Genomic DNA, 14,863 nt, shown 5'->3' with positions numbered 1-14,863 from the left:
AGGATCCGCCCCCTTTACCTCCGAATAACTTTAGCCAATAGTGATCGATTCAAATGATGATTGAACCATTGGTTAGGAAATGAAACGCCGGTATATAAATCCCAGCATACACCGCGGACGACTTCGCCTTCGGGGAAAAATCTAGTCGGCGGCTGCTTGCCTTAGTTGAAAGACTTTGCGACTTAATATTGATCCATATATAAGGCGCACTGTATTATAAGGCGTATGGTCAGCTTTTGAAAAAAATAAAGGCTTTTAGGTGCGCCTTATAGTGCGGAAAATACGGTAATATTGATCCATATATAAGGCGCACTGTATTATAAGGCGCATGGTCAGCTTTTGAAAAAAATAAAGGCTTTTAGGTGCGCCTTATAGTGCGGAAAATACGGTACTTCTTTTTTCACACCGTTTGCCAAAAGGTTTTGCTCGATGTAATTATGAAACATTTTGAATGAATTGATATTTAGGTATTTGTTAACTTGTTTATTTATTTGTTCATTTTGAATCTATTTATTTATTTATCGTATTTTTTATCTTATTTTATTTTATACCATGCCAGTTAAAATGGTCACAAAAAACAGAAATAATGTAAGAAAAGAGTATTGAAAGAAAATATTTTTCTTACTGTCTTGCATAATAATTTATTACTCAATCATACGTTTAACCATCGTCTGATTTTGTCAAAAAATATTGATTATTTTTTATATTACTTTTCATATTTTACTAGTTTTTTTTGTTTGCTTATTCTGATTTTTATTTTTGTTCAATCGTTATATTTATTTAATTACCTTTCTTGCTTAACACAATTTAAATGGACCAGTTGTTAGTTCAATTTATAGAATTGGACCAACAGAAGAACTGAAATTAGATTCAGGAAATTAGTATCGATATCCGAGTGTTTACCTTCGTGTCAGGATAAAACATATTACACTAATTGCGCGTACATCGAATCCAATCGACTCAATTTAGGTTTAAGAAATTAGTACATTTGCATTTTGGTTTACCGTTTCTTCAAGTTAAATCAATTTTAAAAAACGTGATTAGAATTCAACTGTTGCAAATAAAAACGGAATTTATGTATTTACTGTAGTTTCAGCTTTATCGATAAATCAAATTAGACGGTTGCAAATTAAAATTGAATTGATTCATATTTAGGATGTATGCTAGAGTGTTTACTCTTGTTTTAGGATTAGCAAAAAATAACTCAATCAAATTTGACTGAAGTTAAATACAATCAATTATGATTCAAGTAATTATTATATATACCAATTTATTGCTAAATTCATTTAGTTCAATGTTGCAATCAGAGTTTACAGAAACAACATCGGGACCCGGGCTCGATTCCCGTTGTCAACGGCTGAAAAATAAACGCTGCCCACAATTCGGGTCGTCTCGAAATCAATGTGTGTGTACACTTTTGAGTGTTTCCGTGAATGTCGGCATGTTTTCAATCATTGTATTTATCGGCGGCAATCGTCCTAAGGAAAGACAAGTTAGGATGTTTTAATATCGAATTTTTCCACAGATCTAAACGATTTGTCAGTTTCGGATCCATCAGCTCGAGTGCGGCCTGGAGGTCTGGTCGACACAGATATGCGGAGGAAAAAATAAATACGTTTCATGTTCGAACTCGAAAGGCTGCGACGAATGCCGTCACCTGATAAAAACAGGCTAGTATGGGGGTTGGGGGGATTGGTGTCCACGGCAACGTAGAAACTCGTGTTAGTACGAAAATACAAACAACATATGCAAATGTCTCACGTGTTGCTCCCGGTTACGATACTGCAGCAGGGGATTAGCATTAGCATATCTCTGCACATTTTGTTCATCAAAAGGTCGGATAGCACATCCAGCTAAAGATGCTCCGGTGGGGGCGTGGCCTTATCACACTTACATTAAGTGCAATCATTTCCAGACAGGTTGAACTGAATACAATTGTTTCTGCTTGGCCTCCTTTGTTGGTAGTCTGAATAACCGATATCCGCATATAATCAATTTTTCTGTCTCTTTAAATCTCTTGGTCTGTCTATCATTCACTTTCTCTTTCAGACCCTCTGTCTCTATATGTTTCTTTTTGTCTCTCTATATACCTTTTTTCTGTCCATCTCTTTCGTCTCTCTAGATCTCCCTCTTCTTGTCTCACTTTCTCTATTTTTATGTTTTTTTCTCTTTCTCCTGGTCTTTCTGTCCCTCTTTATCCCTCTCTGTGTTTCTGTTTTTCTGTCTTTAAATCTTTTACTCTCTCTGCCCGTCTGTCCTTCATTTTCCTTGAATCTTTACCTCTCTCACTATGCCTGTCTGTCTGTCACTTTTATTGAATAGTTTACTGTCTCACTGTCCGTCTGTCTCATTTTCTTGAATATTTTACTCTCTCTCACTGCCTGTCTGTCCCTTTTCTTTAATATTTTACTCTCACTCTCTGCCCGTCTGTCTGTCTGTCTGTCTCTTTCCTTGAATATTTTACTCCCTCTGCCCCTCTGTCTGTCTGTCTGTCCCTTTCCTAGAATGTTTTACTCTCGACCCATCTGTCTGTCTGTCTGTCCCTCTTCTTGAATATTTTACTCTCGCTTCCTACCTGTCCGTCTGTCTGTCCGTCCGTCTGTTCGTCCCTCTTGAATATTTTACTGTCTACCTGTCTGTCTCTATGTCCCTCTACTTGAATATTTTACTCTCTTGCCGTCTGTCTGTCCCTCTCCTTCAATAATTTACTCTCTCTCTGCCTGTCTGTCCCTTTTCTTGAATATTTTACTCTCTCTGCCCATCTATCCCTTTTCTTGAATATTTTACTCTCTCTCTCTCTCTCTCTCTCTCTCTCTCTCTCTCTCTCTCTCTCTCTCTCTCTCTCTCTCTCTCTCTTCTCTCTCTCTACCTGTCCCTTTTCTTGTAAATTTTTTATTCACTCTACCCTTCTTTCTCCCAGTCTGTCTGTCCCTTTTCTTGAAAATTTTACTCTCCCTCTCTGCCCGTCTGTCAGTCCCTTTTATTGAATATTTCACTCTGTCTGCCCGTCTGTTAGTCCCTTTCATTGAATATTTTACTCTTTGCCCGTCTGTGTGTCCCTTTTCTTGAAAATGTTCTTCCCTCTCTTTCTCAGCTCGTCTGTCTGTCTGTCTGTCCCTTTTCTTGAACATTTTACTCTCTCTGCCCATCTGTGTGTCCCTTTTCTTGAATGTTTTACTCTCTCTGCCCGTCTTTCTGTCTGTGTCCCTTTTCTTGAATACTTTACTCTCTCTCCAAACCTGTCTGTGTGTGTGTCCCTTTTCTTGAATATTTTACTCTCTCTCAACCTGTCTGACTGCCTGTGTCTCTTCTTGAATAGTTTACTCTCTCTCTACATGTCTGTCCCTTTCATTGAATATTTCACTCTCTCTCGCTGCCCCTCTGTCTGTCTGTCCCTTTTCTTAAATATTTTATTCTCTCTCTACCTGTCCATCCCTCTTCTTGAATATTTTACTCTCTCTCTACCTGTCTGTCCATCTGTCTGTCACTTTTCTTAAATATGAATTTTCTTTCTTTTCATTTATATCTGGCTATTGGTCTTTCAAACTAGCTCTTTAATGTTTTTTCTGCCTCTGTCTCAATACCTTACTCTTATACTATGACTCTGCCTCCCCTTTCTTCATAATTTTTATTCTGTCTGTCAATATATTTATTTCTCTCTCTTGTTTTGTCTCCATCCCTCATACTCTTTAGCTGTCTGTCTGTCTGTCTGTCTGTCTGTCTGTCTGTCTGTCTGTCTGTCTCTGTGTCTGTGTCTGTGTCCGTGTTTCTGTGTCTCTGTCTGTCGACCATTTTTCTGTCACTTCATACGTTTCTCTTACCATTTGTCCCTTTCTGTCTTAACCGTTTCTTTCTGTGGCACCAACAACACCTATTACATAATGTAAGTTGCAACTGTTTCCGTTGTCGAGCTAATTAATAATGAAGATTTGGCATTATATGGCATTTGTTTTTGTATATTTGAAGTCAACAGCGGGTGAAAAAAATGTGATCAAATTGAGTTGCACAATGTCGCCCCCTTGCGGAAGCACCGAACTCCCAACTCTGATGAACAGGACTACAACATTCACACAAATATATTTTCACACGTTGTATCTCATAACCTCAGCAATACTAAACTGGAAATCATAAGGAAAATAGTTTTGCAGGGAAAAAACTGGGTGTCTTCTACTCCTCAATTTTGCTTCGATTTGGCTAATTAGGTGTGCTGCATGCTGCCTCCATTCAACCCAAGGTATTGGCAGACGCACACAAACACGCACTTTCTGTCTCTCTTCAATGCACCACAACGTCCAAGGATTTTGGATTCAACTAAGTGCTTCTTGTGCCAACTCTCCTTAAACTCGTCTGCCTTTATTTTTTTATTATTTTTTTGCTGGATGAGGCTCTAAAGGTTCATTTTTAGCAGCCATGCGTTCTAGGATGCAACAATTACTTTATTCTTCCTTTCTTATCTTGGTCATTTTGTCCACTCAATGATTATTCGTATACAGTATAACAGGGGTCACCAACGTGGTACTGATGACCATCAGGTCGTCCCTTAAGGACACCCGAGTAGCCTACGGACTGATTCTGAAAATAGCTTACAAGTGATGGGTCATCATGATTTTCTATGAAATTCTTTTTCAATCGGGCATGATGTTCTTGTGGTTGACAGAGCTGAGACCTACTTCTGAACAAGTCAAGTCACATTTATTTGTAAAGCCCTTAATCACAAAAAGGTCTCAAAGGACTGCACAGGCCACAATTACACCATCCCCTGATCTGAAACTGGCATGTGGGCAAGGGAAAACTTAAAAACCTCAGTGTAATAGAGGGGTTACAAAAGAGGTAATTCCAGTTCTAAGATGTCCAGTCTGCAATAGATGTTGCTTTGGGTAACAATACACAAAATGTAGTAAACTAAAAAAAAACCACCCCAATATTTACGATCTGGTAATAACAAAAGTAACGTAGTAACATAGTTACAACATAATTGTAACATGATACGTTATTTTTGGAATGTTTATCAAACTGGTAGCTATTCAGGCTAACCAGTATCAATAATATTTCATTGGAATTTTATGTCAATACCAATAAAGACAATCTTGAATAATTTAGCTCTCGTTTCAAAAAAGTTGTGACATCTACAATAAAGATTCCAAAGCCTTTAATCTAAAATGGTATGTTACTTCGAATAAATATTGCAATATTGACTTATATCAGGACATGCACACAAACCCCAAAAAATCATTATATTTCAAAATATATAATGGGCCAAATATTTCTCAAATTTCTCAAACAAACAGTATGCAAATATAAAAAAATGTTGGTAATCAATTTCATAACTGATTAACTTTTGCAACTCTATCATGTTTTTTTTTTACTTTTGCTGAACTTTATTTACATGTAAGAGTTTTTTTCTACGGTTCAAGGAACCCTCAACCGCCTGGGTCATCAGCGCACCACTGAGGATGCTACTCTGGACAAATTTTCTTCTGCACTAATGTTTTAAATTTGTTTGCATTACATGCTACTATTTTTTATTGCCCTTTAAAGAATAAATTATTTTTTGACTTATTCATTGAGAATGATACAAGACTATGGAAAATACGTAGCTAGAGACTGCCTAGCAACACGCAACCAATCAAAATTCACTGTCTTCCAACCAAATAGGAAACCATTTTCGGCAACTAGTTAGCTTTATAGCTAGCAGGCAGTTTTTTTTATTTTTAAATTCAGGAGTTCTTCAATAGATATTTCCAAAGTATGGTTTGGTTTCTATTGAGTGATTTTACTTTTAAATACATTTTCTAGTTGAGTACTTTTACTTAACTCAGTAGATTTATCAGTCACTACAAATATTTGGAAGCCCAAATAGTGCCAATAGGGCAATGCATATAATGGCAGGTGTTTTGCTAAGGCAAGTGTGAAGTATAGCTATCAATGTGATGAGTACAACTAGAATTAAATATTGACTAAGTATCGTTAGTCACCGAGCTGTTTAATTATTTAATTTGGTCACTTTTGGGCTTCCGTACAAATATGCCAACATCATTCAAGTGGCACAAAATAACTTTCCTCATGTAATATTCATTTTCATCGTATTATTTCACCAGCCTTTGTTCAAATCACTGCACCCGATTAAAGTATTCATAAGATCGTTTTCCCATTTTCTTGCTTGGGGGGATTCTGCTGCCACTTGCTGATACATGCGTGTAATTAGAGTGGATCTCATGCAGCGCCCCCCATCACCAATGCACATATATTTTATTTTACTTTCAACTTTTCTGCAGGTCTTACCTCGGAAAACGAAAGCTTTGCTGCCGTTGTGAAGTCCGGCCACTTGAGTAATTCCATAGGTGGCGTTTGCCAAGTCCAGTTCATTGATGATATCGATTTGGTATTCTTGATCCGTGCCAAAAACCAAAACTGACACACACAAAAAAAAAGAAAAGGAAAAAAAAACAAGAGAGGGTTTAGTATTGTTGTCTGTACTCGTTATTCAGGCGTAAAAGTCATTTTATGGTAAGACATGGATTAAATAACAAATAAATATAGGTTGCAGACGTAAAAAGCATTGAGTTGTCAACCCCAAAACCCCCACCCAACCTTGTGCATCCTTGATCACTTTCACGCAGGTTAAAAAAAAATAAAGAAAATTAAAAAAAAAAACGTAGCAGCTTTCACACGTGACGACGTTTTCATCTTACCTGGTCCAAAAACGAAAAAAAGGCAAAAGAAAGCCGCACACATATCCATTTGGAAGAGTCCAGATGCGTAATTCCACGAGCAAAACCTTTTTGTGGTTTCGTGTACGTGCAAGAATTGAGGAATGGTCCACGGAGCACGCGAGCGGGGATGCTGCAAAACGCGCGTGCACAGAGTCGTGCGCGCACACGCAAAAAAAAGCGTCGCCCTTGCGTGTTCTGGCGCACCATTAAAGATAGAAAGATTATATTTTTTGTTTTTCCTTTTTTAAATTGGAGGTAATCTATCAATTCAGGGAGGAGGGGGGACTCAGTTGCTAATTTCCAATATAAAGGAGAATTAAATGAGTTGAAACAATAATTAGAAGGACGAGGCAAGCACCATATGCAAAGATTATTACCAGGGTTGGGTAGGGTTACTTTAACTGGATTACTTTCAATTACTTTTGGATTACTCCAATACCATATATGCTAAAAAAAGACAAAAGAAACTAAATATGAATACAATTACTACATTTTGTGGCTTGGGGAGTAACGGAACACGTGGAACGGCAAAAATGATGTTGGCAAGCTGTTTGGATTTATTTTCATTTTGTTTCTGTCGCATTTTATGTTAGTTTTGCCGGAGATCAAAGAGATCAAAGCCAGGAGAGAAAGCTTACCACGTGTTGTGAGCCATAATTTTATTCATATTTAGTTTATTTTATCTTTTATTAGCATATTTGGTATTGGAGTAATCCAAAAGTAATTGAAAGTAATCAAGTTAAAGTAACCCTACCCAACTTTGATTATTACAAAAAGCCCCAACTTTGTAACTGAAACGGTGTCTTACCTTAACTTCATATAGTTCAGAGTTATCATTTTTTACACTCTAATGTGGGTTTACCAAACACAATATGGGTCAAACGTGGACCGAACCATTGAGTTTTGGGGGTTGGACCCATGTGGAAGAAGCAAGAACGCTCAAAAGAGTACAACGCAGAAAAACAGGAAATGGAAAACGCAAGGAATAAAGTAACAAACTAAAAAGTGAGAACTAATAAACCAACAAAATTTCCAATCAAGAAACCAGGTACAAAAAGGAAACCAGAACTGGCATTGCAGTGGAATGAAAATGACCAGACCCAGTGCACTGATCAAATTGTCCTTATAAAGGGTGGGGATAATGGGGCTGAGGGGTCTCCCATTAGCACACACACAAGAGCGAGTTGGCGCCCTCTGTACTGTGCATGAGAAGCAGATACATTTATCAAATCATTTAAGTATATTTTAGAATAAAGGTAAAAAACAGTGCCTCATAATAATCCGAATGTTCAATGATTTTGATGCTCACTGGACAGTACCAACCTTGGCCACTGGGGGCAGTATAACTCCGTGTTGCATATAAAACACAGTACAGTGGTACTTCTTTATACGAGCACGTTTAAATATGAGAGTTTGGTATACGGGTTTTATTTGTAACATACAATTATGATGGCTTTACAAGGAAAATCCAGTTTACAAGCAGTCCTAGAGGCTACCACAAGAGGCTGCTCATCACTCGAGACTGCTCACTGCCAGCATCAGCTCATCTAGTTTGAGCATACAAACTACACAGGCAAAATAAATTAAAGACTGTGCTTTATTTATATTTTTTATGTGTACGCTAATTTAAAGTTACAGTAAGTTTAATTTTAAGTTTACAATAAGTGCTTACGTATCATCAACAGTCTCTTGATCTCAATTTCTTAATCCAATCCTTCTAATTTAGCAATGATTAACCATAAAACAAAATGCGGCACCTGTTTACTCACAGCACGACAGACTATGCAGATTACCACAACAATATTAGCAATCTACAATGACGTTGTTGTCTGCTGCCAGTGAACGATACGATATGAATTAGAGCCGAAATAGGGAATAAGAGATTGGTCATTTTATTTATTTATATTCATGTACAAAAATTGTTATACATCATACACAATTTTAAACAATAGAAAAACGTATTAAATGCAGTGGAACCTCGGTTTTCGAACGACTCACAGTTCGAACAAATCAGGGTCCGAACAAAAAATTCGAGAAATTATTGCTTCGTAGTTCAAATAAAAATCGGAGTTCGAACGCCGGTACGACAGCTATGGCTAACTGTAGTGCAGTGGTTCCGTCTAGGGGTGGAAGTTTCACATCACATTTTTTTTACTGCTTTTAATTTTCTCAGGTGCAATTGCACCTCCACTACACTAGGGGACGTCCGAAATTAAACAAATGTGTAGCAAATGGGCCGAGTTACAGAATTTCGTCGAACTCCACCACCCCGATGAAGCAGCAGCCACCAGAGTCATCAATGACTTTAACGACACTGTCATGAACCACTTCCGAAAAGTGCTAGAAAGAAGGCAGAAGCAAGTGTCATTGGATAGATATTTTAAGAGAAAAGAACATCCTGTAGCCGAGTCATCCGTAGCAAAGAGATTTGAACGTGTGAGCACCCCTCAGACAGAAGAGCTCCTGAAGTTTTTATGGAAAGGGACTCTCCTTCCAGACAACAATTTTCCTTCCTCCTCCATCCCTCTCCACCGTCCACCTGCGCCTTCTGGTGACCACCACAAAGGTAAAAAATCCTATTCCTAATTATTTTCTTTATCCTTTTTTTTTATTTTTACACGTTCATGTCAGCGTAATCTTTCGTACGCAAGATTACAATAACGCGAACGTACAATTAGCCTGGGTTACATTTATGTTATTTGTGTCTTAAAGGTAAACAAAGGTAAACATTCAGGGTGTTGGAACGGATTACAACGATTTGCATTATTTGTAATGGGAAAAATGATTTCGGTGTTCGATCAAATCGCTTTTCGAACAGGGTCGAGAACTGAGGTTCCACTGTACGTGAAATTTGTCTTGTTGACAGGTATTCAATCTCTCTCACTCTTACTTGCAAAGGGCCTTTCCCTTCCCCATCCCTCCGCAAACCTTTTTTGCGGCGATTGAGTGCTCATAATAAACTTGCATTTCATTTTAATAGTGTTTCATTTATCTTCTTACTGTATTTTTCCAAGTTTGGTTACTATTTTACTGTGTTTTCAGTGATCAGGAGGAGGTCTTTTGTATCTATTTAGAGTCAACTTTGATGCTCCTGTAATGTCGGGAACAGACCAATTCGTTTTTAATGATTTCATATGGGGAGAACGTGCTCTTTACGGGAGCATTTCGAGCTACGAGCATGACCCTGGAACAAAATCATGTTGCATGAAGAGGTACCACTGTAGGTTTGTTTTTCTGAGTTTAAATGACCTTTAAATGCCATTGCGGTGTCATTTTGTGTTTAAACGAGTTTGAAATATTGATTAATTCAAGATAAAGCAGTGTTGAGGAAAGTTCTGGCCGATTTTCCCTGGAAAATGCAGTATTGAGCTATACAAGACTTTCTCACAACTCGTTTAGAGTTGTAGTGTTGAACATCTGGACTGTATACAACGACACCCCCCACTAAGAAAACATCCCCATCTGCCTTCACGTTGATAACAATTGTTCCTGTGGCTTTCTCCCCCGTGATGCTCTTCCGCACGGAGCGCCATTAATCATAGTTTTGGCCGCCACCCGCTAATTTGTGTACCTTGTCAGGCTGTCCAGGTTACTTGTGTCGCTTTCGCTCGGCCAGAAAAAGGCCAACGCGTCGCTTTGTGATTATACTGCTTACACAAAGTGACTGGCACGCCTCTCCACCCACAAAAGTCTGCTCCCTGACGGTAATAGAAACATCGACGCAAACCGCTTCTCTCCCCAACCCCCGAAAAAAAGTACAGACGCTCCCCTACTTACGACCATTCGACTTACGTAAAACAGTAGATACGAACATTTTTTTCGGGATGTCAAAAAATATACGGACATTGCTGTAAGTTAGATTTTGTATCGTGTGCACCTTTTTCCGAGTACAGGACATTACCATAGTGCTTCTTTCCGCCGCTCTGAGAGGTCACTCAGCATCCACCCTAAAAAAGAAATTCAGCTTGTACTTCCTAGTTCATGTAAACACACTGCACTGTATATCTAGCGCGCTAAAAACTTTGACATTTTTTTTGTTTAATATCTCGTGCATCCATTTGACATGGTCGGTATTGAGTGTAAAGAAGAGGCGAGACGTTTTTTTTTTTTTTTTAATGAAAGTGGAATAAGAATGTATGATGCGGTTGGGTAAATGGTTGGATCACTTTTTTTTTTCGCCACTTCTACAACGGAGAAGAAAGAAGCCTAACTCTCGAATCCCATCTTACACAAATAAGTTAAACTTCACTTTATTTATCTTGATAGAGCATATTAATTTATGAAATGTTTATTTTTTTTTTAACAAAACAATACAGGTTACATATACAAGCCTCAAACAGACTTATATAATCCTTAAATATGCAAATTATTGCATTGAAGCAACTTGTTCATAAGTAGGGCAGCATCTGTATAGTGGTACCTCTACTCTGAATTGAATTTGTTCTGGAAGTAGCTTCATAACCTGAAAACTTCCTAAGTAGAGACACATTTTGAATGTTAATGTGCTAATCCGTTCCAAACAACGCAATAGTACAGTATGGTCTTTTTTTCTTAATCCATCCATTATCTGCACCGCTTATCCTCAGTAGGGTCGCGGGAGTGCTGGAGACCATCCTAGCAATCTGCGGGCAGTGGGCAGGGGACACCCTGAACTGGTTGCCAGCCAGTCGCAGGGCACAGAGACAGACAACCATCTACTCACTCATTCACACCGAGGGACAATTCGGACCGACCAATTAACCTGACATGCAAATTTTTGGGAAGAGGGAGGAAACCGGAGTGCCCGGAAGAAACTAACGCAAGCATGGGGAGAACATGCAAACTCCGCACCGGAAGGCTGGTAGCTGGATTTGATCCCAAGACCTCAGAACTGTGCCGTGGATGCGATAACCAATCAGCCGCCGTGCCACCCGATATTTTTTAATAAATCATAAAAAAAAGCATGACAACATAAAACACCGCACAATAAACATGTAACACCATATAAAAAAACAAAGAATAAAGGAAACAATGCATGTGCAACACTGTGTTATACTGCTCCCAGTGGCCAAGGTCGGTACCCTAGTGTGAGCATCAAAATAGATTAAACCACAGTCATAAATTATGAGGCACTATTTGTGTTATATTTATTCTAAATTATATACAATTGATGGATTAATAAAATAAATTAATCCACTCAGCGGCACTATGGCTGGGTGATTGGCGCACCACAGTGCAGAGGTTCAGGGTTCAAGTCCAGCTACCGCAGCCTCCCCATGTGGAGTTTGCATGTTCTCCCCGTGCCTGTGTGGGTTTCCCCCGGGCACTTCGGTTTCCTACCATATTCCAAAGAGATGCATGTCAGGTTAATTGACCGGTCCAAATTGTCCCTAGGTGTGAATGAGAGAATAGGTCTGTGTGGCCTGCGACTTGCTGGCTAACAAGTTCGAGGTGCCCCCCACCACTGGCTGAAGATAGCTGGGATGGGCTCCAGCACCCACGTGACCCTACTGAGGATAAGCGGTGCGGATAATGGATGGATGGATGTTTCATCTTTATTCTCAATGACATTTTGTTGCTCATTCAATTACAAAAACAAATCTATATTTAATGTGCAACACTGTGTCATATTGCCTCCAGGTGGCTATGCTAAGTACACCAGGAAGCAGCACAAAAACTTAAAATGTAACATTACATTATGAGGCATTAATTGTTCTGATCTTTACTGTCTTTAATTTTGGCTAATTGAATGGTAGCTGCGTCCTCCTCGTCTCTGAGATATGAACTGTGAGGGTGATACGAAGAGCATGCTGGGAGCACGCTTAACCAGGCAGCTTCCAAGCAATAGCACCTTCGGGAAACTCTGGGAGCTGCTGATCGCAGCGCGTAATATACTATCTTTTTGACTTCGTATTCCAAAACCCCTTCTTAACTAGAGGCAATATTTTCCTGTTCAAATAGTTTGTAACCTGACACTTTCATATGTAAAGACATTCGTAAGTAGAGGTACCACTGTAATAGTTTCCTGACACTTTTTTTCACTATTAGGGCTGCAGAGATTAGTCAACATTGCAGCTAAAAATCCATTGTAGAAAGGGTCGACATGGAGTTCAGGAGTGATGAATCTCTCATGCCTTACGGCTAATGGATCATATCACCTCCACGGTCATAGGGGCGCCACTTCCTGTGGTGTGTCTGGGCAAGTACACCCTGGTGGTGCCTATCCCTCTCCGGGCCGTTTTTTTTTGAGGTAGGGCTTTGCTCCTCGACATGAAACAGATATTACTGGTTTCCATGGTTACCAGAAGCAGGGAACGCCTCCTAATCCGACTCAGATACAGCACCTTCATCATCAATCCAAGCAATTGATTTGATACATTTAATTATTTATGTTTTGTTTTTTTATTGTACGCCCGATTGTTGGCCACGCATGCCCATTTTCATTTTCCACCAACGCAGTCTTTACAAGGCTACCGTTGGCATTTAGGCTCCACGCTAACAGTTAGCTAAAGCTCAGAAAATAACAAGATACTTTGCTAATATAATAAGTAATATGGACTCCATAGCAACAATCCTAATAATACATCTTACCTGATATGAAGTGTGCGTAGCAAATCAAGGCATTTTTAATGAGTGCATCCGCTTTTTGCTTTAGCTTAAAACTCTCTTCTTTCTCTTTTATCAGGAGTGTCCTCTGGGATCCTGTAAAACTTCAATTTACAATCGCTAACGTTTTTTTTCTCCGATTCTGGCACACAAACACACAACAGGATGTCAATTAGCAGCTACGGCAGCATTATTTTCTGCTGTCTTCTCAAACTCATGTATCAAATTCATTTGAGCTCAGGGGCCACAGGGTCCAGACTAGTAGATTAAAGTGAAAGAAAGAAAAACAGAAAGAACGACCGAAAGAAAGACAGAAAGAAAGACAGAAAAAAAAAGAAACAAAGAGACAAAGACGGAAATGGGAGGAAGGAGAGAAAAGAAATAAAGGGAGAATAAAGAAAAAAAGACAAAGAGGGAGATAGAAAGGGAGTGAGTGAAGAGAGACGAAAATAGAGGAAAAAAGAAGCCGACAAAGAGAGAGAGAAAAACAAAGAGAAAAGAAAACAAGAGAAAATGGGAAAAAAAGAACAAAAAGAAGATAAAAGAGAGATAAAGAGGAAAAGAGAAATATACCAAAAAAGTAAAAACAAATGAGGGGAGAGAGCGATAGAGACATAAAAAGAGAGAAAGACAAGAGAAAGAGGGAGATAAATAAATGTGAGAAAAAGGGAGAATAGAAAGGCAGAAAGAGATAAGAAAGAGAGAAACACAAAGAACAAAAAGAACAGAGAGAAAGGGAGAAAAAGAAAAAGACAGAGGGAAGAGAGAGAGACAAAGAAAGATAAAAGAAAGACGGATAAAGAAATAGTGAGGAAAATGGAGAATATAAATAAACAAAGAGAAATGAAAGAGAGAAAGACAAAGAAGAAAAAGGGACAGAGAGAGATAAAAAAAGAAAAAAAGAGACACAGATAAAGAAAAACTAGTGTATTTTTGAGTGGCACCTGTCTATGGTTAAGTCAAGTTTACATAAATAAAACCGCAGTTTGTTTTTCTCTTGCACTTCCCTCAGCGTTGTCTCGCAGGCCAGAATAAAGCCCTCGGCGGGCTTAATTCGGCCCGCGGACCACACGGTCAACACCCCTGATTCACACCGTCAGCCGCAATCGACGTCTGGCCAAATGTCAGTCGCGGAGGGAATAGGAGACCGTTTATGTGCACAATTGGAAATGTTTGTGATTGGGTTACTCCTTTAAAATGTAACCACAGGCAGTTACGGGTCAAAGTGTTGTTTTTTTTTCATAGTCCAGTCAGTTTGAACATAAATTACACCTGAAAAAAGCTTGGCCTATTTTCACCTGTCGTTTTTGTGAAAGTAGAAGGGAAAAAAAAACGTGTTTCTGTGGACTCTGTTGGGGAGATTGCTTTTTCAAGGTATAACTGGAATCACGAGTAACCGTCTGTCATGCTCCGCACATTTAGAGTTTGCATTTTCTGTATGTCTCTGGATACAGCTCATTTTCATGGAGCATTGTTATATTAAATTTTGTTGACCTTTGAAATAATATTACCTTCCGAAATGATAAGCTCCATCTGATCAAATCAAAATTTGTTTGTATAGCACA

General features: G+C 38.8%; 1 protein-coding gene across 1 annotated transcript in view; it reads right to left on the bottom strand.

Moving 5' to 3' along the window:
• Positions 1 to 6,850, bottom strand: part of LOC148367059 (protein kinase C-binding protein NELL1-like) — a 282,893-nt gene extending 276,043 nt beyond the window's left edge. Inside the window, exons 1-2 of the mRNA XM_088333852.1 lie at positions 6,693 to 6,850; positions 6,283 to 6,411 (exon numbers count right to left, since the gene is read on the bottom strand). Of these exons, the coding sequence (XP_088189978.1) occupies positions 6,283 to 6,411; positions 6,693 to 6,741 (178 nt within the window). The 5' untranslated portion in view covers positions 6,742 to 6,850. The remainder of the gene's footprint in view (positions 1 to 6,282; positions 6,412 to 6,692) is intronic.
• Positions 6,851 to 14,863: the final 8,013 nt, after the last annotated feature.

Source organism: Urocampus carinirostris, chromosome 4 (assembly GCF_059441175.1).
Source record: "Urocampus carinirostris isolate Australia breed hairy pipefish chromosome 4, RoL_Ucar_1.0, whole genome shotgun sequence".
Lineage (NCBI taxonomy): Eukaryota > Metazoa > Chordata > Actinopteri > Syngnathiformes > Syngnathidae > Urocampus > Urocampus carinirostris.
The sequence above is the reverse complement of the archived record's forward strand: the minus strand, read 5'-3'. Positions and strand labels throughout refer to the sequence as shown.